General features: G+C 39.1%; 1 protein-coding gene across 9 annotated transcripts in view; it reads left to right on the top strand.

Annotated features, from left to right (window-relative positions):
- The first annotated feature begins 101 nt into the window (after positions 1 to 101).
- The window catches only part of HCFC2 (host cell factor C2), a 201,819-nt gene continuing 174,154 nt past the window's right edge, over positions 102 to 27,766 (top strand). For 8 of the 9 annotated variants that reach the window (XR_014804169.1, XR_014804171.1, XR_014804170.1 and 5 more), the window contains exons 1-10: positions 102 to 288; positions 1,959 to 2,107; positions 3,602 to 3,762; positions 8,728 to 8,936; positions 10,175 to 10,259; positions 11,649 to 11,755; positions 11,857 to 12,045; positions 19,363 to 19,530; positions 20,070 to 20,122; positions 25,230 to 25,407. Coding sequence is in view for 1 of the 9 variants with exons in the window: in XM_003126644.6 (XP_003126692.1) it covers positions 126 to 288; positions 1,959 to 2,107; positions 3,602 to 3,762; positions 8,728 to 8,936; positions 10,175 to 10,259; positions 11,649 to 11,755; positions 11,857 to 12,045; positions 19,363 to 19,530; positions 20,070 to 20,122; positions 25,230 to 25,407 (1,462 nt within the window). In the remaining 8 variants the exon portion in view is untranslated. Of the gene's footprint in view, positions 289 to 1,958; positions 2,108 to 3,601; positions 3,763 to 8,727; positions 8,937 to 10,174; positions 10,260 to 11,648; positions 11,756 to 11,856; positions 12,046 to 19,362; positions 19,531 to 20,069; positions 22,215 to 25,229; positions 25,408 to 27,766 lie in introns of all 9 variants that reach the window. The other variant, XR_014804173.1, reaches the window with a different exon arrangement.

The following is a 27,766-nucleotide window of genomic DNA, read 5'->3' as shown; positions in this document are numbered from 1 at the left end:
CCTTCCCGCGGGGTTTCCCCCCCTTCAGCGGGCACAGCTGGAGGCCGGTCCCCGCCCTCCCCCGGGAACAGCGGCGCCGGAGCGGGGCGCGGTGCATTGTGGGCAGAGGGGCGGGGGTTGGGAAGATGGCGGCTCCCAGCCTCCTTAACTGGAGGCGGGTTTCCTCCTTCACGGGGCCGGTCCCCCGCGCCCGGCACGGACACCGGGCGGTGGCCATCCGGGAGCTGATGATCATCTTTGGAGGGGGCAACGAGGGCATCGCGGACGAGCTGCACGTCTACAACACGGGTAGGCGCGGCGGCGGTTTTTCGGCCCCGCCTGTGGGAGCCGCGGAGGGGGAGGGGAGGAGAGGCGAGGCGGCGGCCGCGGCCCTGACAGCTGTCACCGCCGGGTCACTGCCTCCACCAGCGGGCGGCGGGGAGCGCGGCTTGGCCAGACAGTCTCGCTCCCGCAGTGTCCCGGGAGGTAGCTCCGTTTCCCCAGGGTCCGCGGGGCGGAACCGGCCGACAAGCGGGGAGCGCCGGCCCTCGGGCAGACGGTGCAGGACCCCCCACGCCGCAGCCCTGCTGGGGGACGTAGGCGAGGGAGACAGTTCCCACCCGCCTGGGCCTCTTCCCCAAGTCTTGCCCACTCTGGGGTCCCGAGAGTCCCTCCTCTGTCAAAACCTAACTCCAAACCAGAGCTTCTCTGGGCCTTTCCTGTCTTTGCCTGCCTTCCTTACGAGGAAAAGAATATAGGGGAGGCGAGGAGGGGAAACGAGAGGCTTTCGGGTACTTTCACCCCAAATACAGCCCCGTGTCCAGCAGGTGACAGTCAAGATTTTTACCCCATTGGTAGCCCTCTTAACTGGCGGGGAAGTGGTCGGTGGCTGAGCCCGGCGCCTGCCTCTGCGTGGTTGGGTGTGTGTGCCCACGCTCAGCCGTGAGGCGCTCGGAGAGAGGACTGTCAGCTCGAGCACCGCTGCAAATCAGAACTACCCGCGGCCGCGGAGGCCCTGCCTTTGAGTACCTCCGTGGGATAGAAAAGAGACTGGAATTTCATTTATCCCGCTTGTAAACGAGCCAGCTATCTGGAGGAAACTTGTTTTCTTGGTGTACGGCTAATTGATGAATTTGGAATCTGTTATGATCAATTATTTTTCTTTGACCAAACAGCTTAATCATAGTGGTCATTAAAAAAAAATAAATGAAATTGTGGAGTAGGGGGAAGTCTTTTTTTTTTTCTTCCCCCCGCCCTTCCTCCTGGCACCCTAGCATAAAAAGTTAGTTGACAGTTTAGTATAGTGTAAAAACCTTGGCTTTGGAATAAGACCTAGTTTGAATTTTGCTCTGCCAGTTGCCCAGGATCAGTGCCTCAGTTACTAAATAGAAGTGTCAGATTTTTCACTTGGGAAATGGAAAGGATGATACTCTCCAAGTAGGGTTGTGGTCAGAAGTTAAATAATATAGACCAGGGGTTTTTTTGTTTGTCTTTTTAGGGCCGCACCCGAGGCATATGGAGGGTCCCAGGCTAGGGGTCTAAGTGGAGCTGCAGGCACCGGGCCTACACCACAGCCGCAGCAATGGCAGATCCTTAACCCACTGAGCAAGGCCAGGGATCGAACCCACAACTTAACAGTTCCTAGTCGGATTCATTTCTGCTACGCCACAGCGATAACTCCTAGACCACGGTTTTTCGAACAGCACTATTCATATTTGAACCGGATAATTATTTGTTGTTATAGGAGGCTGCAGTCTACATTGTGTGATGTTTGGCAGCATCCCTACCCTCTACCCACGAGTTTCCAGCAGCATTCCCCCTCCCTCTAGTTATAACTAAAATTTTTTTGTTATAACTAGAGGGGGCAAAATAATTCCCTATTAAGAACCACTGGTATAGGTGATAAATGTAAAAGCACATACTAATAGTTTGTAGTAATTGTTTATTATAATTGGTTTTAATTTTATTTTGGCAACTAGTTACGAATCAGTGGTTCCTACCTGCTGTTAGAGGAGACATCCCTCCAGGCTGTGCTGCCCATGGATTTGTCTGTGATGGTACCAGAATTTTAGTATTTGGGGGAATGGTTGAATATGGAAGATACAGCAATGAGTTATATGAGTTACAAGTAAGTGTCTTTCAAGTTTGTTATCTCAAGCTGAAGTTTTAATAATGGTATTGCTCATAATTCTTTGAAAGATTGAAAAATATTTCATTAATGTGCTTAAAATAGTGTGTGAGCTTCACGTTTTTTTGTTTGTTTGCTTTTTCTAGGGCTGCTCCCACAGCATACAGGGGTTCCCAGGCTAGGGGTCTAATTGGAGCTGTAGCCGCCAGCCTACACCAGAGCCACAGCAACGTGGGATCCAAGCCACATCTGCGACCCACACCACAGCTCACAGCAACGCCAGATCCTTAACCCACTGAGCAAGGCCAGGGATGGAACCCGCAACCTCATGGTTCCTAGTCAGATTTGTTAACCGCTGGGCCATGACCAGAAACTCCATGAGCTTCACATTTTATAGCTTCAAAGGAAACGTTTCCACTTAACTAAAAAGCCAGAGTTTCTAATGTAAATCTTTTCTCCAGTATGCCCAGCGACATTTGTAACATTAAGATATCTGTTACTTAGCATCATTTGTAACATGAAGATATCTGTTACTTAGAATCAGTTGTACTTGTTGTATGTTTGGGCTTTTGTATCTTGGTGCAGTCCTTTTTCAGCTTCAGCCTGCTGCAGCAGAAGCACCTGGAGGGTTTGTGAAAACACAGATTGCTGGAACCTGCACTCAGAGTTTCTGAATCAGCATTCTCTATAGTGGGGCCTTATAATTTGCATTCCTACCAAGTTCCCACCTGCTGCTGCGGCTGCTGGTCCCCAGACCATACTATGAAAACTTCTGCCTTAGTTACAGAAATCGCTACCCTCACACTAGTGCTTTTTCTTTTCTGGTAATGTGTATAAAAGGGGTAACATTTTCAAATAGCCTTTCTAAATTCTACACTCTAATAAACTAGCCTCAAAGATGCCCTTTGTGACAAAAATGCCATTTGTGACAGCTCTGACTTTATTCCTGTGCATATATTCCCAGGGCTATGATCATGAGGGCATCTGGTAGTTGGCAGATATAGATAGATGACGCCTATTTACAAGCAGCTCATTTCAAAAAAATTTCTAAAATAGTTTTATATAAAGAACATATCCATGACCAAAGAGTAAGTTTTGGAGTTTTGTTTCTTAAATGATCTTATGTTTATTTAAAGGTTAAAATATATACCGTTAATAAATTACCTAATTTCAAAAAGTAAGAGTGCATGTATTACATTTAATCTGATAGCTATAAATAATGTTGGATTTTTCACATGGAAAATATTTTAAAACTGCTAGTTCTTATTATAAGCTTAGTTTGCCATTGCAGAAAGCTGTGAATGTGGAAGACCAGATTGAATTTCTAATTGGAACATTCATTTTAATTCCAGAAGTTATCTGCTTATTTGTCATTTGTCCCCAAAGTAGCTTATTGAAGTCTTCTGATTAAAGTGTATTGGTACAGTGTTACGCTATTGACAATATAGAAATGCTTTCCTGATTTTGCCTGAATGTATTTATGCTCTTTTTTAGGCAAGTCGTTGGTTATGGAGAAAAGTGAAGCCCCATCCCCCTTCTTCAGGTTTACCTCCTTGTCCTCGGCTTGGACATAGCTTCTCTTTATATGGTAACAAGTGCTATTTGTTTGGTGGCCTGGCAAATGAAAGTGAAGATTCAAACAATAATGTTCCCAGGTATATGTCAATACTTTTTTCAGAGCAAATATTTTATGATTTAGATCAAGAATATTTAATTTCTTCCATCTTTAATTATTAAAAGGGATGAAGCTTAGCCCTTTGTATTTAAACCTTACAGGGAAAAAATTTGTATCCATTTGTGTTTTCCGTCCCTGGAATATGTCTGTTTTCAAAACTATGCCTTTTTTTGGAATTCCCTGGTGGCCTAGCAGTTAAGGATTTGGCATTGTAACTGCTATGGTTCATTGTCACTGCTGTGGTTCAGGTTTGATCCTTACCCTGGGAACTTCCACACAGCATGGCCAAAAACAAAAAAGCCAAGAACCTGTGCCTTTTCTTTTTTTCCTCTTCCTTCCTTTCCTCCCTTCCTTTCTTCCTTCCTTTTTCCCTTCTTCCCTTTCTTCCTTTCTTTCTTCACCTGTGGCATATGGAAGTTCTTGGGCCAGGAGTCAAATTGGAGCTACAGCTGAGGCCTGCATCACAGCCATGGCAACACCAGATGCAAGCCATAGGTATGACCTATGCTGCAACTTGCTGTAACGCTGGGTACTTAACCCACTGAGCCAGGCCAGGGTTTGAACCCACATCCTCAAGAAACAATGTTGGATCCTTAACTTGCTGAGTCACAATAAGAACTCCAAAATTATACCTTTTCTAATCAGAAATCATCTTATTAAACTAATATTAATATAACTGCTTGTGACAAAACGTTTATATGTGTTGAGGCATAATGCATTTTAGTTATCATAAGTGGTGATAAAAAGTAACAAACAGTTATTTTCAAATTATATTTCTCTGGGCATTTGATGACAAAAATCTGACTGTAAAATGAAGCCCATCATTTCCGTCCTTCACATAGGAATACTTTTTAAACCAATCCTCCTTTTTCCAAACAGAATTAATCACTACCACTTTTCTATTTGCATAGTGTTTTGATAACATGGTCACTAGCACACTCAGGATTTGGAGTTTTAGAGTACAAAAGACGGAGGTCCCGTCGTGGCGCAGTGGTTCACGAATCTGACTAGGAACCATGAGGTTGCAGGTTCGATCCTTGCCCTTGCTCAGTGGGTTGACGATCCGGTGTTGCCGTGAACTGTGGTGTAGGTTGCAGACGTGGCTCGGATCCCATGTTGCAGTGCCGCTGGCGTAGGCTGGCAGCTACAGCTCTCGGATTCCTGCGTTGCTGTGCCCCTGGCGTAGGCAGGCAGCTACAGCTCTGATTAGACCCCTAGCCTGGGAACCTCCATATGCCGTGGGAGCGGCCCAAGAAATGGCAAAAAGGCAAAAAAAAAAAAAAAAAAACACAAAAGGCTATTTTCTGATTCACTGCTTACCCCGTATGTGTCTTTTAGTGGCAGTAATCTAAGCCTATTTCCTTCACTGTGAAGTGGGAGTGATTAAATACCTACCTTTCAGTGTCACTGTGATTGCTAAATAAGATCATTGCCGTAATTTTTAAAGCACTTTCAAGTTGCCTTCAGCAGTATCGCTTGTTGTTATGACCATGATAATGTGTCTTTTTACCTATATTAAATTGATATTAGACTCTTAGCTTTTTTATTTCTCCAAACTTTAAAAAGTAATGTATACTAAAACATCATGGAAAACTTGGTAACTAGAAAATAGGAAAAGAAAAATTATCCCACTACATTAATCCAGATACTTTTAGCATGTCTTTTTTCATTTTTCCATTAAACAGATTTTTTAGATACAGACTTGTAAAATTCAGGAAATTAAAAAGTATACAAAGTTCATCACTTTCCCCCAACCTAAGCAAAACACATAATTTAACTTGTTTTGTATCTTTTGGGACCTTTTTCATGTAACACCTTGTATTAGCTTTTGTTGTTTTAAGGGCATGTTTCTTAAGTTTATGCTGCTTGAGGGAACAACTAGATACATGTGAGGCTTTTTAAAGCCTCTGATTAAAGCTAGTACATTCATTTCTGTTGACAGTCCATAAGGCCAACACCTGAGTCTGTGATGCAAGGATGCATGTTCTTACTGGAAGAGGGGACTTGGGATCATTAATCTGATTGTACAGAGACAGGTATTTTCTTTTATAGAAATGGGATCTTTTTTTTTTCTTTTCTTTTTAGGGCTACATCCACAGCATATGAAGGTTCCCAGGCTAGGGGTTGAATCGGAGCTATAGCTGCTGGCGTACGTCACAGCCACAGCAACACCAGATCGGAGCCATGTCTGCAACCTACGCCACAGCTAACGTTGATGCCGGATCCTTAACCCACTGAGTGAAGCCAGGGATCAAACCCGCAACCTCATGGTTCCTAGTCAGATTCATTAGAAATGGCATCTTTCTTTTTGCTTTATGACTTTGGGTGTTTGCTTGCTTGTTTTTTATCTTTAATAATGTATCTTGGAGATCTTTACATGGTAGTAGATATGGATGGACCTTATTTTTTTAAAGACTGAAAAGTAGTCTGAATTATGCAAATTATATAACCATTCCCCTACAGATGGGCATTTAAGTATTTCCATTATTTTGCTATTACAGTTTTTATACATGTATAAATATTTTTGAAGAATTGATACTTATAAGTAGAATGAGGGGGTGGTCAAAGGGCACGTTTAAGTTTGTTAGATATTCCTGAATCAACTTCCAAAGAGAATTATGTGTGTCAGGTCTTGGATTATTTTTATTTTTAAAAAGTGAAGTATAAATTATATACCATAACATTCATCCTTTTTATATGTACAATTCAATAATTTTTAGTAATTTATAGTGTTGTGTAACATTTTCATCACTCCAAAATGAAACTTCTTATTCATTTGCAATCGGTCCCCAATTCCCATATCCAGGCAACTACCAATCTGTGTTTTGTCTCTATCATATGATTTTGTGTATTTATCTTTTTTCACTTAGAATAATGTTTTTGCAGTTCAACCATGTTGTAGCCTCTGTCAACTATTTCTTCCTTTTTATTGCTGACTAGTACTCCACTGAATTGATATATCACACTTTGTTGATCTCTTCATCAGTTAATAGACATTTGGATTATTCCCAGTTTTTGGTTTTTATGAATAATGCTGTTATGATTATTTGTATACAAGTCATTGTGTGGGCATGTATTCATTTCTCTTGATTAGATACCTAGTGGTAGCATTGCTGGGTCACATAGTAAATTTACGTTTAACATCTTAAATACTACCAAACTGTTTTCCAAAGTAAGTACCATTTTACATTCCGTCCAGAAATGTATGAAGGTTCCAGGTTTTCAGCATCCTTGCTATCTCTTGTTATCATCTATCTTTTTGATTGTAGCCAACCTAGTGGTTATAAGGTGGTATCTTACTGTGGTTTTAATTTGCATTTCTGCAATGACCAGTGATGTTGAGCATCCATTTTTTTTTTTAAGGGCTGTACTCTGAGCATATGGACGTTCCCAGGCTGGGGGTCGAATTAGAGCTGTAACCGCTGGCCTATACCACAGCCACAGCAATGCCAGATCCATGCTGCGTCTGTGAGCTACGTCACAGCTACACCAGATCGTTAACCCACTGAGCGAGGCCAGGGATCGAACCTGCATCCTCATAGATACTAGTCAGATCATTTCTGCTAAGCCACCATGGGAACGCTGATGTTGAGCATCTTTTTTTTTTTTTTTTTAAGCTATTCTTTTTATGAGTTTAAAAAAGTATAGCTTCTTTGGTGAAATTTCTATTCAAATCTTTGTTCATTTTAGTTGTTCATATTCTTCTTATTGAATTGTAAGAGTTCTTTATATATTCTGGATATAAGTTTGTTTTTTAAAAAAATCAGATATGTGATTTGCAAATATCTTTTTCCAGTCTGTAGCTTGTCTTTTCATTTTCTTTCTTTCTTTTTTTGGCTGCACTTGTGGCATATGGAAGTTCCTGGGCTAGGAGTTGAATTGGAGCCTCAGCTGCAGGCCCACACAACAGCCATGGCCACACCAAATCTGAGCCACATCTGTGACCCTCACTGCAGTTTATGGCAAGACTGGATCCTTAACCCACTGTGCAAGGCCAGGGATTAAACCTGCATCCTCAGAGAGAGACAGCATCAGGTTCTTAACCCCTGAGCCACAATGGGAACTCTTCATTGTTTTCTTAATGGTATCTTTTGAAACATAAAGTTTTTGATTTTGATAAATTCAGTATATCCACTTTTTTTCTTTGGTGGATCATACTTTTGACATCCTTTTTAAGAACTCTTTGCCTATCTCAACATTATAAAGATTTGTTCCTCTATTTTCTTCTAAGGTTCTGCAGTTTTAGCTCTTACTTTCATATCTATAATTCACTTTGAGGTAATTTTTATGCCTGGGGTAAAGTAAGGGTCTAAAGCAAGAAAGGTTTGAATTGTCACTCCCCTGCCTGATCCCTCAATTGAGATAGCTGAAGGAGGGACTCAACTGGGACTGTCATCCTCTGTGCCTGTGTATGTCCTCTCCCATGGTTTTGTGATAGACGGACTTAACACAGAGATTCAGAATTCCAAGAGCAGGTTTTGTAAGTGAAACTGTGTTGGTCTTCTGTGACTGAGTCTCCGAAGCCACATAGTGTTATTTCACCAAACTTTATTAGTCATAGCAGTTACAACCTGCTCAGCATCAAAGGGAGAGGACTATAGATCCTACCTCCTGATGGGAGGAGTGTCAGGGAGTTTTCAAGTATATTTTGAAACCGTCTCAGTATTGTCATGGACAAAAGTGGTGGCTGAATAATGGCAGGGGTTTTTTAAATCTCTCTTGTTTACTGCCGATACCCACAAGAGTACCTGGCACACAGTAAGTAGTGTTTGATAAAAAAAGTGTGTAGAATGTATGAGGTATGGGATTTCTGCCCTCCTAATGCCTTTCTGTACTACATGAATTTTTCACAGTAAATATATGTTATATTTATAAATAGAAACAAAAACAAATAAAAGGTGTATATTATGTTAATGTTTTATTAATTTCTTTTATTATATCCTAGGTATTTAAATGATTTCTATGAGTTGGAGCTTCAGCATGGTTCTGGTGTTGTGGGTTGGAGCATTCCAGTGACTAAAGGGATTGTGCCTTCTCCAAGAGAATCCCACACAGCTGTTATTTACTGCAGAAGAGATTCTGGGAGCCCTAAAATGTATGTTTTTGGTGGAATGTGTGGTGCTCGCCTGGATGACCTATGGCAACTTGACTTAGGTAAGCTTAAGTTGATTCAGGCTTAGGAACTGGTTATGATTGATAAAGGCAACTGTAAAAATGTATTTCAAAGCCTTTTATATATATATATCTATTATAAATATTAAATATATATGTATATTTTATGGCTGCACCTGCAACATATTAAAGTTCCCGGGCCAGTGATTGAATCCAAGCTGCAGCTTCCAGACTAGATCCTTTAACCCACTGGCCAGGCCAGGGACCAAAGCCACGCCTCCACAGCAACCTGAGCTGTTGTAGTCAGATTCTTAACCCACTGTGCCACAGTGGGAACTCCTTGAAAAATATTTTTGATTATAGTATTTATTGACTTGTACATAGATTTGATATGAATGGTTGCTGATCAGTCAGGTTGAACAAATGAATGTTTGAGTTATGGCAGTAACTCTCCTGTGCTTCCTCTAAATAGGGTCAACATGTTCAGATTTGCCTTGAATGGTCCTGGTTTATGCTCATTATCCCATGTAATTATCTGTAGTACCCCTTTCACTCTGTAAAGCGTCACAGCTGAGAATGATGGAATTTGTGTGGTTACTCTGTCTACAGGAAGTGACATTAGTAATGTTACTGTTGCTCAGTGAACATCCCTTGCACGGCTCTTTCAAAGGGATCTTAGGGAGTTCCTGTCGTGGCGCAGTGGTTAACGAATCCGACTAGGAACCATGAGGTTGCGGGTTCGGTCCCTGCCCTTGCTCAGTGGGTTAATGATCCGGCGTTGCCGTGAGCTGTGGTGTAGGTTGCAGATGCGGCTCGGATCCCGTGTTGCTGTGGCTCTGGTGTAGGCCGGTGGCTGCAGCTCCGATTGGACCCCTAGCCTGGGAATCTCCATATGCCGCGGGAGCGGCCTAAGAAATAGCAAAAATACAAAAAAAAAAAAGGTGGGGGGGATCTTAGGAATGAATGTTGAGAGGGTATGTGTGCTCTCACTTCTGAGTGTCTTCTACATAATGTGCTCTTAAAATTTTAAAATCCCTAATCTGGTCTTCATTCAAAATTGGTGACACCCTCAGTATACCCATCCATTACAAATACTAACATTCAAGTGTAAGTAGATTTCTGTGATTGGCAATTTATGCCTGCTGGAATATTTATTTAAGATGAAATTCAAGTAATAGTTTTGAAAAATTTTTGCTTCACTTTGGTTTTTTTTTTTAAATTCTGCAAGTTGAGGTAATTTGTTATTATTAAGTTGCTAACATACTTATTTTTACTTTTAGAAACTATGTCATGGTCAAAACCAGAAACTAAAGGGACAGTGCCACTTCCACGAAGCCTTCACACAGCCAGTGTTATAGGAAACAAGTATGGTGGTTTTTTGGTTTTGGTCTTACTTTTTTTTTTTAAACAAACTTAAGAATATACATACAAGGAACAGTGTTACTGCTAGTTTCTTGAAAATGATTTAACAATGTTTGATTGTGATTACTGAAGCTAAAATAATATGCCCTCAGAAGCTAAAATACTGTGCCATTTGCTTGTCATCCTGCCTCTTTTACTTCTTTGCATTCCTTACAGTGTCATGCACAGAGCAGGTATTACATAAGTGTGAGGCAGAGTGTTTTCAGACTGATTTGTCTTCCATAAACAGATCTGACACGCCTAACTCAGTTTCTTTTTACACAGAGTATGCATCAGGTATGTATTTAGTATGTATGCTCTATACTTTGGATGGAGTTATGGAGAGAATGTGGACTCTATAACCAGATCGCCTGAATTTAGGTCTCAGCTTTGATACTTGTCCTGTCTTTTCTGGGGCAAGGAAACTTAAACTGTGTATACTCAATTTCCTCAAGAATAAAATGTGGATAAAAGGTTGTCATGAGGCTTGTGTTGATTAATACATATAAAAAGCTTCAAACAGTGCCTGGAACATAATGAGGACGCCATAAAGGTTAGCTGTGACTATTATCAACAGCTTCCCTTTCCTGTGTAACACTGGGCTGGAATTAAGATTCCTGTTTAAGTAGAATTTAAGTATTCACCTATGTAGGGACTTTACCTTAAAAGTAATGTTTTAGGAAACAACTAGTTGTAATTTAGAACCTCATTAGTTCTTAAAAAGTAGCCATAAACAAAATCTAACATTTTTTTAAAGCAGAACCCTTTTGTGAAATGTGGTTTTCCATTGCAACTCTATATATAAAATAGATTAAAAAATAGAGCTTCTCTCGTTTGTATGAGGCCATATAACTCTTAAGCTCTGCCTGATGAGCCTTTCATTTTCAGCAGCCATTAGGCATGTCTCAAGAACCCTTAGGGCCCTGAAGAACACAGTTTTTTTTTTTTCACATTTTTATTCTTTATTTTATTTTATTAAAGTATAGTTGATTTTCAGTGTTGTGTCAATTTCTGCTGTACAGCAGAGTGACCTAGTCATACATATATATGTATATCTGTTCCTTTTCTCATGCTGTCCTCCATCATGTCCTGTCCCAGTAGTATAAAGTTTTTTATTTGATGAGTATATTAGTGACCAAAGTTAAATAACATTTAATCATGTAAATGAAAGAAGACCACTTTGTTCACTGTCTTAGTTCCATTACCTTGGCTGTGATAAATGAGTTAATAGTCCCGAAGCTTTGAGTCAAAAACATTTGTCTATTCTTATAATTTTTAATGTAAAAAAATAAAATTAAAGCTTTAGAAACCCCCCCCCCCAGCTATTTTATGTTTTCTTTCTGTGTTGTGTAGGATGTACATCTTTGGTGGATGGGTTCCACATAAGGGGGAAAATATTGAGGCTTCACCTCATGATTGTGAATGGAGATGCACCAGTTCATTTTCTTACCTAAATCTTGGTGAGTTCTGTAAGAGTTACTTATTAAAATGAAGTTTATTAATAAAATATTTTTTATTTTATCATTGAAAAAATAGATTAGTCATAGATATTTCTTTTTAGATACAGCAGAGTGGACCACCCTCGTATCAGATTCTCAGGAAGATAAAAAAAATTCAAGGCCAAGACCAAGAGCTGGACACTGTGCTGTAGCAATTGGTACGCGATTGTATTTTTGGAGTGGAAGAGATGGCTACAAAAAAGCACTGAATAGTCAAGTTTGCTGCAAGGATCTTTGGTATCTTGATACTGGTAGGTAAGAGTATTTAACAAGTACTGCTTTTCCTCTAAGTAAATACTTGAGTAATGTCTGTCTTTAGAGACTTACTATAATGCCACTGCCCCTCTTTTTTGTAATTTAAAAAAAAAATGAATGGAAGAAATAATATATGTAGATACTACCCCACTCCAGGGGAGGTTCTTAATTTCCCTCTCTTTGAGTTTAGAATGGATATAGTGACTCGATTCCAAAGAAAAGATTATGGAAAAGGAAAACTAGTAGCCTTACAGTGTAGAAACCTGACAGACATCACCTTAGGTAATCAGGGTCAGTATCATGTGGGTGTCATTTACCCCCGTCCCAGATCTTGTGATAAGAGCGCTCACCTCTGTGGTGCTCTTCTTCAAAATGTGTAGCCCCATTCTAAATATGAGAATATATCAAACAAACCCAGATTGAGAGGCATGCTAGACATTGTGCAAAATATGTGAACAGTACTCTTCAAAAGTTTCAAAGTGATGAAAAACAAGAAAAACCGAGAAATAGTCACAGATTGGAGGAAACAGAGGAGATGTAATGATTAAATATAAGGTGATGCTGCAAATTAAATCCTAGAACAAAAAAAATATTAATTGCAAAACTGGTGAAATCTCTGTAATCTATAGTAGTTAATAAATGGTGTTGCACCAGTGTTAATTTCTTAGTTTTAACAAATGTGTTAGCATTAGGGGATACTGAGTAAAGGGTATATGAGTACTCTGCAATTGTTCTGTAAATGTAAACTATTCTAAAATAAAAGGATTTTTTAAAAAAATATTAAAACTTACAACACCAAAAAATTTTTTTAGGATGGAACTCACATTCTCAGAGTGTGTGAGGGCAGGAGGATGATGGGCAATAACCAAGCAAATTATAAACTAAGTTCAATTTGGGGTAAACATGTGAAGTCAGTAAGATAGAATAATGAGATAGTTATGGGAGGTGCTAGGAATGGGGTGGAGGAGATTGCTACTCCAGATTGGGTCGTCAGAAAGGATGAGGCAGAGTTTGAGATGTAATCCAAATGATGAAAAGATGCTCTCCGTGTGAAAATCTGGGAGGAGAAACCCTGCAGAGAGAATAAAGAAAGTACAGGGACCCCAAGATGGGAATACTTGGCATGTTTAGGAACAGATTTGATCTGAGGAAAATTACATAGGAATGGAAATTAGGGTGGTGACCATGGGACAGAATGGGCATTCAGTGAACCTTGAATATCAGGGTAGAGATTAAGCTGTTTTTAAAGCACGCTGGTAAGTTATTTATTAGTTTGAAGGAGAGATGTGTCCTGACCTGATGTACATTTTGGAATGGTCACTGCGCTGTGTGGAAAATAAATCATAGGGGGCAAAATTATATACAGAGACAAAAAACGGCTTTTGCAGTAGTCAAGAGTCTTTGACTCTAGTGGTGACAGTGGAGGTGAAGAGAAGAAGATAAATGCAGAATGTATTTTGGAGTTCTTGTTAACAGAACTGGGACTGATGAATTGGGTGTGCAGATGACATAGAGGAATGAAGAATTAAGTTTTAAGCTTGAATTATTTGGTGGTATTTCCATTTAGTGTGGAGCATACAGGCTTGTAGGAAAAATTTAAAGTTCCTTTTAAATCCTGCTATGTTGGAAATAAGGAGATCAAGTATGCAGTCAAGTGAACAAAATCTAGAAGTCAGATCTGGAGATGTCATATGTGTTGTTAGAAATGCAGATTGTGAAACATACCTATGATTCCAGTTTTTCTTTTAAGTGTGTAAACAAAAAAACTGGAAGGTTTTTTTCAGTACACAGTATAAGCATATTGAAGTATTATCTAAGAGGTGAAATTATACATTTTCTCAGTAGTTTTTCTCTCTTGGAGTTCCCGTCGTGGCTCAGTGTTAACGAATCTGACTAAGAACCATGAGGTTGCGGGTTTGATCCCTGGCCTTGCTCAGTGGGTTAAGGATCTGGTGTTGCTGTGAGCTGTGGTGTAGGTTGCAGTTGCAGCTCGGATCCTGGGTTGCTGTGGCTCTGGCATAGGCTTGGCAGCTGCAGCTCGGATTAGACCCTTATTCTGGGAACCTCCATATGCCGTGGGTTCGGCCCTAGAAAAAGACACGCACACACACAAAAAAAGTTTTTCTTTCTTATCTGTATTTTTTACAGTAGCATGTGTTGCTTTTATAATACAGAAAGTTTAATTTTAAAATTAAGATAATTGAAAAAAATAACAAGTGGGACAATTAAGTTAGATACTAAATGCTTTCAATGGAAAAAGTACATACTGGCAAGTAAGAAAAATTCAACTTACTGATTCATCTTTAAAATTGGGAATTAATAAGTGAAGTTCAGGGATAAGCTTTAGTCTCTGAGATTAGAAGAAAAATGTGCACATATAAATTTCTCTCAGTAGTAAATATGTCACTTTAACAGGTTCTCTAAGAGATCTGTGACTTTTTAAAAGATTAAAAATCAGGAGTTCCCATCATGGCTCAGTGGTTAATGAATCCGACTAGGAACCATGAGGTTGCGGGTTCGGTCCCTGCCCTTGCTCAGTGGGTTAACGATCCGGCGTTGCCGTGAGCTGTGGTGTAGGTTGCAGATGCGGCTCGGATACTGCGTTGCTGTGGCTCTGGCATAGGCTGGTGGCTACAGCTCCGATTGGACCCCTAGCCTGGGAACCTCCATATGCCGAGGAAGCGGCCTAAGAAATAGCCAAAAAAAAAAAAAAAAAAAAAAAAAAAAATCATTGGTTCTTAATGGCCAGTTTTTCCATAAACCTTTCTGTAAAAGGCTTTAGACACAAAATATCTATCTAAAAGTAATCATGGCCACTATCAGAAAGGCAGAATTTAGATTTTACTTTTCCTCTTGGTAAATTGGCATCTATTTGGGCAGGGGAGTGGGTCAGGGTTCTTCAGCTTTGCCTTTTTTCATGTTACATTTTGTATATTTGACAACATTTAAAGGAATGATATACTTCCGTAAGGCTTTTTTTAAAGTGATAAATAGCAGTCTTTTGCTCCCACTTTCCTCCCATTTTCCATGCTTCACAAGCATGTGCTTTTAGGTCTGTTAAATAGTTCTTATTTACTTTCGTATCTCCACATAACATGAATATATTACTTTGATTTTTTTTTTTTTTCAGTTTAGGCACAATACACTCATTTTCTACTCTGGAGGTTAAGGATTTCTCTTTTCTTCCCACCACTCCTCTCCTATGCAGCTTCCCTACCCTCTACTCTCTCAATAGGATTGCACCATAACTTTGTTAGATGAGTATTTGCATTATAACTGCATAAACATTGTTCACAGGTGAGCTAGGTAGAATATTGTGAATACCTCCCTTGCGCAATTTTTTTATTTGCCATGGATAAAATGGTCACTTTGTTTTAGATTTGTACGTATTTACCACTAATTCAATCTGTGCCTTTTTATTTGTTTAAATCTTCTCTCATTATGGCTAGATGCATCAGCTATTCTATCCTACTTCCTCATCTTGAAGAAATTTTTTCCTCCTCTAGTATGAGATTGAGCACACCTGTCATCTCAGAGTCTCTCCTCATCGTCTTCTTGGGGATATTTTTCACCTCTCACCTGTGATGGAGTCCCTGTTTCCTGGATCTCAATATTTTCCCCTTTTTGAATTTATTTCTTCTTCTTCTTCTTCTTCTTCTTTTTTTTTTTTTTTTGGTAGAACATATCCCAGGCAAAGGGTGCATAAATGATAAATTTATTTTGAGATTTGGCATTGTTTGAAAATACAGTCTTCCTTCCCACTGAATTGGCAGTTTGTGTGGAAATAGAATTCTACATTGGAAGTTATTATGTTTCAGAATTTTGAAAGCTGGGAAAATTTGTTTTGAAAGTTGTTATGTTACATTCAGACTTCTCTTGTTTTTGTTGAGAAGTCTAAACCACTTCTGATTTTTGTTCCTTTTAAATGTGACCCTCCCCTCACCTGATAGCTTTTTGGATTTTTTCTTTGTCTACCCTGTTCTTAAATTTTATGGTAATGTGTCTTGTTGTATGTCTGTTTTTTCTATTTTTAAAAATTATATTTTTATTAAAGTGTAGTTGATTTATAGTGTTGTCTCAATTTTTGCTGTTCAGCATAGTGACCCAGTCATACATATATATATATATATATATATATATATATATATACATTCCCTTTCTTATATTGTCTTCCATCATGATCTATCCCAAGAGAGTGGATATAATTCCCTGTGCTACACAGTAGGACCTCATTGCTTATCCATTCTAAACATAGTAGTTTGCATCTACCAACCCCAAATTCCCTTTCCATCCCACTTTTTCCCCCCCTCAGCAATTGCAAATCAATTCTCGATGTCTGTATGTCCGTTTCTTTCCTGTACATAGGTTCATTTGTGCCATATTTTAGATTCCACATATAAATGATATCATATGGTATTTGTCTTTCTCTTTCTGACTTACTTCACTTAGTATGAGAATCTCTAGTTGCATCCATATTGTTACAAGTGGCATTATTTTGTTCTTTTTTACAGTTGAGTAGTATTCCATTGTATATATATACCACTTTTTTTTAATCCATTCATCTGTTTTTTTTTTTTTTTTTTTTGTTCTTTTTAGGGCCATACCCACTGCATGTGGAGTTTCCCAGGCTAGGGGTCTAATCGGGGCTATAGCTGCCGGCCTACACCATAGCTCACAGCAATGCAAGATCCTTAACACAGTGAGCGAGGCCAGGGATTGAACCCGCAACCTCATGTTTCCTAGTTGGATTTGTTTCCACTGCGCCAAGATGGGAACTCCCCATTCATCTGTGGGTGTTTTTTTTTTTTTTTTTTTTTTTTTTTTTTTGGTCTGTTTGCCAACTCTTGAGCCACTCCTACGGCATGTGGAGGTTCCCAGGCTAGGGGTCGAATCGGAGCTGCAGCCACCGGCCTACACCAGAGCCACAGCAACGAAGGATCTGAGCCGCGTCTGCAACCTACATCATAGCTCATGGCAACGCCGGATCCTTAACCCACTAAGCAAGGCCAGGGATCAAACCCGCAACCTCATGGTTCCTAGTCAGATTCGTTAACCACTGAGCCACGACGGGAACTCCCCCATTCATCTGTTGATGGACATTTAGGTTGTTTCCATGACTTGGCTATTGTGAATACTGCTGCAGTGACCATTGGGGTGCATGTATCTTTTTGAATTATAGTTTTGTCTGGGATCTATGCCTAGGAGTGGGATTGCTGAATCATATGGTCTATTTTTAATCCAATGTGTATGTGTTGAGTACTCAGCAGGCCATTTCAGTCTGGAAACTCATGGTCTTCAGTTGTGGGAATTTTCTTATTTCACTGATTTACACCCTTCCATTTTCTCTATTCTTTTTCTTCACGTAAGTTCTGTTATATGGGTGGCGTACCTCCTAGACTTGTCTTCTCATTGTTTGCTTTGGTTCAGGTATGTGTTGCTTTACTTTGAGGAACATAAGTAAACTGAAATAACATAAATAAACTTGTGACTAGGATCATGGAGGAATTTATATGGGAATAGTTGAAGGGTCATCAGACTTTCTGTAAAGGCCCAGAGAGTAAATACTTTAAGCTTTGTGGGCCATTTGGTTATAACTACTAAACTCTCACTATTGTAGCATCAAAAGAGTCATAGACAATATGAGCATAGCTGTATTTCAGTAAAACTTTATTTACAAAAATAGGCACAGACTGGATCTGGCCCATGAGCTGTAGTTTGCGGACCCCTACTCTGAAAAATATAAAGAACTAGATATTTGACTTACTTTATAAAGATTAAGTTATACTTTATAATTTCAACTCACTAGAAGAATAATCTTCTTATGTAACTGTCCAAAGATTGAATGTACTGCCTTAGGATTCGTGAGTTCCCTGATTTGTTAGGTAAATAAAAAGAAAACAAGGACATGGTAGAAATAATCTTAGGTCCTTTTTTTCTGGTTCTAGGAGTCTGTGGTGGTTTGTTTTAGAAATGTTGGTAATGTTTTATGCCAGAATAATTATTTGTTTGGGATAGTACAGATTTCAACAGGAGAGTATTAACTTCAAAGGAGTTATGTTTTGGGAGTTCCCGTCACGGTTCAGTGGAAACAAATCCAACTAGGAACCATGAGGTTGCAGGTTTGCCCTTGTTCTCAATGGATTAAGGATCCGGTATTGCCATGAGCTGTGGTGTAGGTTGCAGATGCAGCTCAGATCTGGTGTTGCTATGGCTCTGGCCTAGGCCAGAGGCTACCGTTTTGATTCGACCCTTAGCCTGGGAACCTCCATGTGCCACAGGTGCGGCCCTAAAAAATAAAAGACCAAAAAAAAAAAAAAAAAAAAAGAAAAAAAGAGTTATGTTTTTCTAAAATAACATATTCAAATCACCTTTGCTGATATTAACAGTATTTCTTTTTTTTTCACAGCCACACCTCCAGCATGTGGAAGTTCCCAAGCTAGGTGTTGAATCAGAGCTGCAGCTTCCAGCCTTCGCCACAACTACAGCAAACCAGATCTGAGCCGCATCTGCAACCTCTGCCCCAGCTTGCAGCAACGCCAGATCCTTAACCCACTGAGCAAGGCTGGGGATCGAACCTGCATCCTCAGAGAGACTACATCGGGTCCTTAACCCAATGAGCCACAATGGGAATTCCAACAGAATTTCTTTTCTTTTCTTTTCTTTTCTTTTTTTTCTTTTAGGTCTGCACCTGAGGCATATGGAGGTTCCCATGCTAGGGGTCTAATCAGAGCTGTAGTTGCCAGCCTACACCAGAGCCACAGCAACGCTAGATCCAAGCTGTATCTGCAACCTACACCACAGCTCACGGCAATACCGGATCCTTAACCCACTGAGCAAGGTCAGGGATCGAACCTGCAACCTCATGGTTCCTACTCAGATTCGTTTCCACTGTGCCACGATGGGAACGCCTCCAACAGAATTTCTAATATGTGTATTGTTGGCTGAAAATTGGCTCATAAAATTGAAAACTTATAAAAATGTAAAATAATGTAGGTATTGCTATAAAGTACTTGATCTTCCCTTCACGGATTAAACTTTTTTTTTAATTTGATGACTGGGATAGCTTAGAACTGGATTATTTGGTTTGTAAAATTATTTGTATAAGGAATTAGATAAATAAATAGAATCAAAATTCCAGACTGTTTTCATTTGACCTACTATAGCTATATTTATCTGAGTAAATTTTTCCCTCGTAATAAACAGGTGAAATATTCATTGCTGATGTTTTCAGAGCTGCAGTTCCACCCAAGCTATATAGACAAACTATTGATACATTTGAAACTTAAATATATAATACCAATATTGTTCTTTAGAGAAACCACCAGCACCCTCACAAGTACAGCTGATCAAAGCCACCACCAATTCTTTTCATGTCAAATGGGATGAAGTACCTACAGTTGAGGGCTATCTTTTACAACTGAATACAGACTTGCCATACCAAGCTCCATCATCAGATTCTTCAGCATCACCAAATATGCAAGGTAATGTAATTTTCAGATTTAAAGCGTGTATGTTAGTATGCTTTAAGAAAATATGATACTGTATAAAAGCCTGTGGTTAGGCCTGGTTTCAGAAATTTTATGCTATGATGTTTCCTGCCTACTAAATTAAATATGTTCCATTATGACTTTGAAACTTGACTGTATTACTGTGATGATGTACTATGACACATAGACATGTCAGGGGTAGAATGTTTTTTCTGTGGTTCATTTTTATGTACCTTATTAGTTTGACATTCTACTTGACTTCAGGAGATGGTTTTAATTAGCTTTCAAAAATACTTCAGCATTTTTCCAAAAATATTTTTTAACAGGAGCTTGGAAAGTAAGAGCAAATTTTAATTTTATGTGTTCTTCCAAAAAGGGTTACAGTCAGTTATTAAGCAGATTATTTAAGAAAATGGATAAACTTTAATAAATATATTAATTTTAATAATGTGACTTTTAAAAATATTTGATCGTAGTATATTTTCTTGAAGCTAATTTAGAGTATATGAATCTGAACTTTCCCATTCCTACAGGAGTCAGGATGGACCCTCACAGACAAGGCAGTAACAGCATCATTCCTAACAGTGTAAGTTAAAAAAATGTATGGTGGTAAATGAATGTTTATGGTTACAGTCCCAATTTTTATTAATATTTTTAACATATTACCCTAGGATAGGGGTTCCCAAGCCTGGTTGCATGTCAGAATCACCTCAGAGATTAAAAAACAAACAAACAAGCAAACAAAGATTTCCAAGCCTTTTCTCAAATCTAGTGAAGCAGAATCTTTAAGATGATGCCCAGCTAACTCTGTTTTTATGGGAAGCCCCATAGATCATTATAGCAGTAGCCTAGATTAAGAACCCCTTGCCGAGAGAGTGAAGTCTCATTCCACTTAGTATCAGAGGCTAATGCACACACAAACACACACAGTATATATATTTTAAAACACACACACACATACACACACAAATTGAGATGGTACTACAAGATTTATAATGAAGAACATTAGTTTCCTCCTCTGTACCTGCCTGCTCCTGATTCCTCCTTCTTAGAAACAACTACTTTCAAATATTTTAACTTTATTCTGGTATCTGACTTTGTGCTTTTACTTTTTGGGGAGGGAGGGGGCCTAAGCATGGCATGTGGAAGATCCCAGGGCTGGAATTGAACTGATGCTGCAGTTCTGGCAATACCAGATCCTTTACCTGCTGCACCACATGGAAATTTACTACCTCTGTCCTTTAAAGTAAAATCCTTATGCTTCCAAGTCTTAACTTTCTAGTTTTGGATCCTTTATCTTCAGTAGTGGAAGATGAAGATTTGATGATCTCTTAAAATATTACCATTTCTTCCCCTTCCCTTTCCCACATCCTTTGAATATTTTTTCTTGAATCATTATTTGATGTTCACTTTGTGATGACGACATATTCACAGCTGAGCCGTGTAGTGTGCTGCGGGCACTATAATTTTTTTGTTTTTCCTGGCATTGTTAACTGCCTCACTTTTTCATTTGCTTAGTTTTCTTCTTACCTATCATTAACCTATCATTAATTAGTACTCATGTTCTTCAGTAAAATAATAAAACTCCACTCAAAATATTCAAACACATAAGGTAGTTTTCTTTTTCTTTCTTCATGCCACTGCCTCGAACCATCCCTCCTGAGGCCTCTGTCTTGATGCTCTAGTCAATACTAGTTCTTCCCTAGGCCTGCTACATAGCTGTCATCTTAGAACGTCCATTTGTTTCATATTGGCAGTTTCTTTTAGCTCTTTGTGTTAGAACTCATGTTTCTCGATACTTCATTCTCTTCCTTAATGTTCTCCAGTAGTTTCCTAAGAAAGCGTTTATGAAAGGTAAATATGAGATCTTGTATATCTGAAAATGCCTTTTCTCTGTTCACATTTGATTGGTAGTTTGGCTGGGTTATGGGATTCTATACTGGAAACATTTTCCTCAGAGATTTAAAGACATTTTCCTACTGTTGTTTAGCATTCAGTGTTTCTGTTGAGAAGTTTGATGCCACTTGGATTCCTGATCATTTACATGTGACCTAATTTTTTTGTTTTTATCCCCAATTTTCTGAACTTTCAATAATGATGTGCTTTAGAGTATGTGTCTGCTTCATTTACTGGGCTGTGCATTCAGTGGACTGTGTCATTCTGGAACTCAGGGCTTTCAGTACTGATTATTTCTTCCCTCTATATTCTCTTTCTCTTTTTTTTGGTAACTCCTGTTAATTGAATGATGGTCCTCTTGAACTAATCTTCTGATTTTACTTTTTATTTTCCATTTTCTTTCTGTTTATTCTGCTTTCTGAAAAGTTTCATTTATATTATAAATCTTCTATCCATTTTTTTTTTTTTTTTTAGAATGGCTGCACCCATGGCACATGGAAGCTCCCAGGCCAGGGATTGAATCCAAGCCAACTGCAACCTGTGCTGCAGCTGTGGCAACACCAGATCCTTTAACCCACTGCACTGGGCCAGGGATTGAACCCCTGCCTCTGCAACAACCTGAGCCATTGCAGTCAGATTCTTAGCCCAGTGTGCCACAGTGGTAACTCCCTCTTCTTTCTAAGTTTGAATTGTATTCAATCACATCTTTGATCTCTAAAAACCTGATTTTACTCTTTACTTCTTTTATAGCTTCTTACTCTTTTTTTTTTTTCCTTTTTACAGCTACTCTGCAACAGGTTAAAGTTCCCAGACTAGGTGTTGACTTAAAGCTGCAGCTGCCAGCCTATGCCACAGCCACAACAACACCAGATCTGATCTCATGTACAACCTACGCTGCAGCTTGGGGCAACACTGGGTCCTTAACCCACTGAATGAGGCCAAGAATTGAATCTGAATCCTCACAGACACTACATTGGGATCTTAACCCACTGAGCCACAATGGGAACTCCAGCATCTCATTCTTGTTTCATAAATGTAGTATATTCCCTGATCTCTTCAAGAATTATACTTTTTTTTTTTTAATGGAGTCATAGTTTTCTCTCAGCAATATTTCTTTTTTTCAAGCTCCTTTAAAAAAATATGTTTTGGTCTTGGAGTTTCATGGTAGAGGGCATCATCAAACATCTGGTGATGCTTGACTGTCCTTTCGTGTTTAAAGTCAGGCATTAAAAGTGCTTAGAAAATGTCTCAGTCTGTTTGGCCTGCTATAACAAAGTACCATTGCCTGAATGACTATAAACAATAGAACTTTATTTCCTGCATTTCTGGAGGCTGGAAATGCCAGATCAGGGTGCCTGTATGGTCAAGTTCTGGTGAGGAGCCAGACTGCTGACTTCTCATTGTATTCTCACATGGTGAAAGGGACAGTGGATCTTTCTTGGGCAACTTTTAAAAGAGTACTAATCATAGTCCAAAGGCCCTACATCCTAATAGCACCACCTTGGGAGTTAGGTTTCAATTTATGAATCTGTGGAGACATAAACTTTCAGACCATAGCAGGTCTGTGCCTATGGGCTTGCTTGATTAGTAGACCGTAATGGGGGTTATTGGGTAGGACTCCACAAATATCCGTGTCTTTTCTCTTGGACCAATGGGTTTCCCTGGAGACTTCTCCAGCCTCTTTCCTAAGCTGGCTTTCAGTATTCTGGGAACTGAATGGGTTAGGGGGTGTCTTTGTTCAGCATGCAGACTTTCACTTAATCCCTGTTTTCAGTGTGTGTGCTTCTCTTCCATCCTCACCAGAGAGACACTGTACCATAGTCCAGAGCCTCCCACTTCAATCCTTTTCCTGCCTCCCTTCTTTGGTTAGAACAGAAGGGAGTAATCTGTCTGCCTTTGTATGCTGGGAGAGCAGAGCTGGGGCCACAACCACTTTTTATGTATCTTCCCACATGACAGGGCCTCTCCTGTTTACTTGCACTCTGCACTTCGGCCTCCAAAGATCCTGATATCTCCAATTCTCAAGCCTTTCTGGGCTGTTCAGCACAAGTGGTTTACAACCTCTTAGTGACTTTCCACTTGCAACCTCTTAGCTCTTTTTGCTTTTGTAAAGGTGTATCTCACTTTTGCCCTTCACTTTATTGTGCTTGCTGGATAAAATGACATGGAGACTTCCTAGTGAAATAAGTTTAGGGTCAAATTCTAGCTCTGCTAATTACTGGCTGTCTGACCCTTGGTTTATTATTTAAGATCTCTCAGTCTCATTTTTTCTGTTTATAAGCCATGGGTGATGTTATCTAATTTATACAGTTCTTCTGACAATTACATGAGATGGACTTTATAAATACGTGCCGCAATGCCTATGACATAGTATAATGCTCCCTAATGATTGTGGCTGCCATCATTATCATCATTTATTAACAGCACAATCACCGTCAGTTAAAAGGAAAATACATTGCATGATATGGACAAGTATCCTTAGAGCCATGAGAAATTACATGTAGTTATAATTGATATTAAAAGAGGAGACAGAAAATTAACAAATTCGCTAGCTATATTGGGGCATTCGAATGAAGGCAGATCACTTTTATGGTGCAGTAGACCTATAGATATTGCTACATAATAACCTGTGTTCACATTGATGCCTTAAATTATCAAAAGGTTTCAGTGTTTTTATTACAGTGTCTTTAAGAAGGCAAAGAGAATTTTTTTTTTTTTTTTGCTTTTTAGGGCCAAACCTATAGCATATAGAAGTTCTCAGGCTACGGGTCCAATTGGATCTGTAGCTACTGGTCTATGCCACAGCCACAGCAATGCCAAATCCAAGCCTGGTCTGCAACCTATACCATAGCTCATGGCATCACTGGATCCTTAACCCACTGAACAAGGCCAGGGATTGAACCCGCATCCTCATGGATACTAGTCAGGTTCATAACCTGCTGAGCCACAGTAGGAACTTCTTAGAGAAATTTAATTAGGATTCCTATCTACGCAGTTTCCATCATGGCTTGGTGGAAATGAATCCAACTAGGAACCATGAGGTTGCGGGTTCAATCCCTGGCCTCTCCCAGTGGGTTAAGGATCCAGCGTTGCCATTAGCTCTGGTGTAGATCACAGATGCAGCTTGGATCTGGCATTGCCGTGGCTGTGGTGTAGGCCAGCAGCTGTGGCTCTGATTAGACCTGTAGCCTGGGAACCTCCATATGCGATGGGTGTGGACCCAAAAAAAAGCAAAAAAAAAAAAAGGATTCCTATCTAAAATGTAACAGTAAAGAATATTTATATGTATATGTTTTAAATCTCAATGTTTGTATGGAAGACTCAGTCATACAGAATAATTCATATGCTTGAAGGTTTCATATAACTGAGATTTTTCTTTTAGTAGTTATAAGATCTTTAGTATACGTGTCTGATCTTGCTAAGAAAATTTTATCAGAATGTTAAACTCTGTAGCTTTGGTGTTGTCACTGATGTTATGTGTGTATTTACTTGAATACAAACTACACTATTTATAAAAATATAGATTTTTTTACCCCCCTTAAAATGTACTGTCCCCTTTTGCTTCAGAACTGGCCTTTTTAGAGTGGAGATTAAAGTGAAAAGAAACTGTTTTCTTAAACTATTATAAAATTTAAAGGGTAATTTTTTACAAATTAAAGAGTATAAGCTGTTTTATATTTTGGTCAGTTTATTTTCAAAGACATTTGATTTGTAAATTATTTTGCTTATTTTTAAAAAATGTATTGAACATGTAATTGGACATTGTTTGCTGCAATAAACTATTTTATTTCTTGTAGATCAGTGATACAATGAACAGCACAAAATCCGAACATACAGCTATGAAAGGAACTTCAGTGAAAAACAAACCAGATCTCAAAGCATCGACTGATTCTAGTGCCATTTTACATTCATCTTTGGCAACTAATGCTTCTAATCATAATAGTTCTGTGGTGGATATGTTAAGGAAAAGTGAAGGTATAAAGATGGCATTTTAAGTAAATCTAAAGCTTTTTATAACAAAGGGAGGGAATTTTAGAGTCTCTGAAAAAGTAAATGTTATATGGTTTGGATACATTTTCAAAATATAATATATATCTACCACATTGACCCTAATTAGAATGATGGCAAGATACCAAGCAAGAAGTTAACCTGAATAGTAGTGATTAGCTATTAGCTATAGAATTTAAATGAAGCCAGCTCTTATATGACACTTGATGTTGGCCAGTGTGTGTTCAGTGTTACTATTCCCTTGCTCAGTTGTCCCAGCACTTAGAACTGCCTAAAATTATTTATTTTGGGCCAGGAGTTTGTCTTATCTTTTTCACATCTATTTTCCCAGCACCCAGATCCATGCCTAGTAAATAGTAGCCACTTAATAAATATTTGTTTAACAAGTAACTGGGTTATCTTTTAAAAGATAGTTCATTTATGAGAACGGTTGATTAGTCCATTGAATTCATGATCAGCTTATAATTTGGTGATCCTTTTATATTTAAAATAATTTAATTTGAGTAATTTTGATACCATTTGAGTTCTAAGTGTTACCTCTGAATTCAATATCAAAATTATTTTGTAAATCTCATTATAATATATCCCTGACATAGGAATATGTGACTTTATTTTTAATTTGAAAAAATTACAACAGTTAATAAAAAGCTAATTCCTTCTTCAGTGAATAACAAGTTGAATTTTTTTGTTTGTATTTTTTTAGGGCTGCACCCGCGGCATCTGGAAGTTCCTAGGCTAGGAGTAGAATTAGAGCTGCAGCTGCCAGCCTACACCACAGCCACAGCAACACGGAATCTGAGCTGCATCTGTGACTACACTACAGCTCACAGCAACACTGGATCCTTAACCCGCTTAGCGAGGCCAGGCATTGAACCGCATCCTCATGGATACTAGTCGAGTTCGTTACTTCTGAGCCACAATGGAACGCCCAAGATGAATTTTTTTTTTTTTAACTTCTATTTTTCTTCATGATTCCATGGTAGATAAAAATATTCAGGAAAGTAATTTCCTATAGTTTTTCTAATTTCATTACTTGTGGAAGAGGAGAGCACTTTTCTTGGTCCTGATCTTCTGATGTAAGGGAATCATTTGGTCAGAATCATAAAAGCTTGGTCCTGGACCTCAGTTTAAATTTCTTTTTTATAGTGATTTTCTTTGTCTATCTTATAAAGATGTTTATACTCTTGAAAACAAATAATGAGTTTTGAGATTTCAGAATCTTAATACTCTCTAAATCCTAGTTGTAAGTCAGGTTGGATAAAATTAACATTAGGCAAATGGGGAACAAGACTGGTTATACAATGACGGTATCTAACACATCGTAGACATTCAAATGTGTGAATGAATGCCTCCCCATGGACTTTTTTCTCTAGGTTGCAGTAGCTGGTATGTTTCAAAAGTAAAAGAGTGACATGCTTAGTTTTTGTTAGTTTTTTTCTTTTGAAAAGGGTATTTGAGAGTCACCATCAGAAAGAGCTGTAATAGGAAATGATTGGCAGACTTGTTAGGAAGTTCTTTTAGGACTCTGAGAGATAGAAACTAAAGCAGGGGGTAGGTTGGAGGGGAGAGACTACATCAGTTCAGACACTTTTATGTATTTATTTTTTTTGCCACACCCACAGCATATGGAAGCTCCCAGGCCAGGGGTCAAATCCAAGCCATAGCTATGGTAATGCCAGTTGTTAACCCACTGTACCAGGCCAGGGACTGAACTCTTGCCTTAGCAGCAACCTGACCTGCTACAGAGACAACACCAGATCCCTATCCTGCTGTGCCATAGTGGGAACTCCTAGAGACTTTTAGAAAGTAGCAGCTACTAATCCTGGAAACTGATTGGTTATGAGGAATAAAAATGAGTTGAATGTGACTCTCAGTTTTCTGGGGTGGACCTTCAGTGGATGATGCTGCTCTTCATCATGACAGGAAATATAGGAGCAAGAACAGGTTTGGGAAAAAGCTAGAGTCAACCTTGAACCTACTGTTTTTGAGGCACACAAAGAACATTTTGATAAATGTTTCCAATGGGGAATTTCCCTGGTGGCCTAGCAGTTAAGGACTCAGCATTGTCACTGCTGTGGCAAGGGTTAGATCCCTGGCCTGGGAACTTCCACATGCCGCAAGCATGACCAAAAAAAGGAAAGATTTCTAATGGGCAGTTGGATTCTTAGGCCTGGAGTCAAGGAGGCAGTTCTTGGCTGGAAGTATAAATTTAGAAGAGTAACTAATACGTAAGCTCCACAAGAGCAAGGACCTTGTCTGACTTGTTCACTGCTAGATTCTCAGGACCTGGCACTGTGCCTGGGATATGTTGTTTGAGAGATGTGTG

This window comes from Sus scrofa, chromosome 5 (assembly GCF_054392235.1).
Source record: "Sus scrofa isolate SSC_HxYL_T2T_F1_AM1 chromosome 5, Sscrofa_HxYL_maternal_Yorkshire_Landrace_v2.0, whole genome shotgun sequence".
NCBI classification, from domain to species: domain Eukaryota; kingdom Metazoa; phylum Chordata; class Mammalia; order Artiodactyla; family Suidae; genus Sus; species Sus scrofa.
The sequence above is the reverse complement of the archived record's forward strand: the minus strand, read 5'-3'. Positions and strand labels throughout refer to the sequence as shown.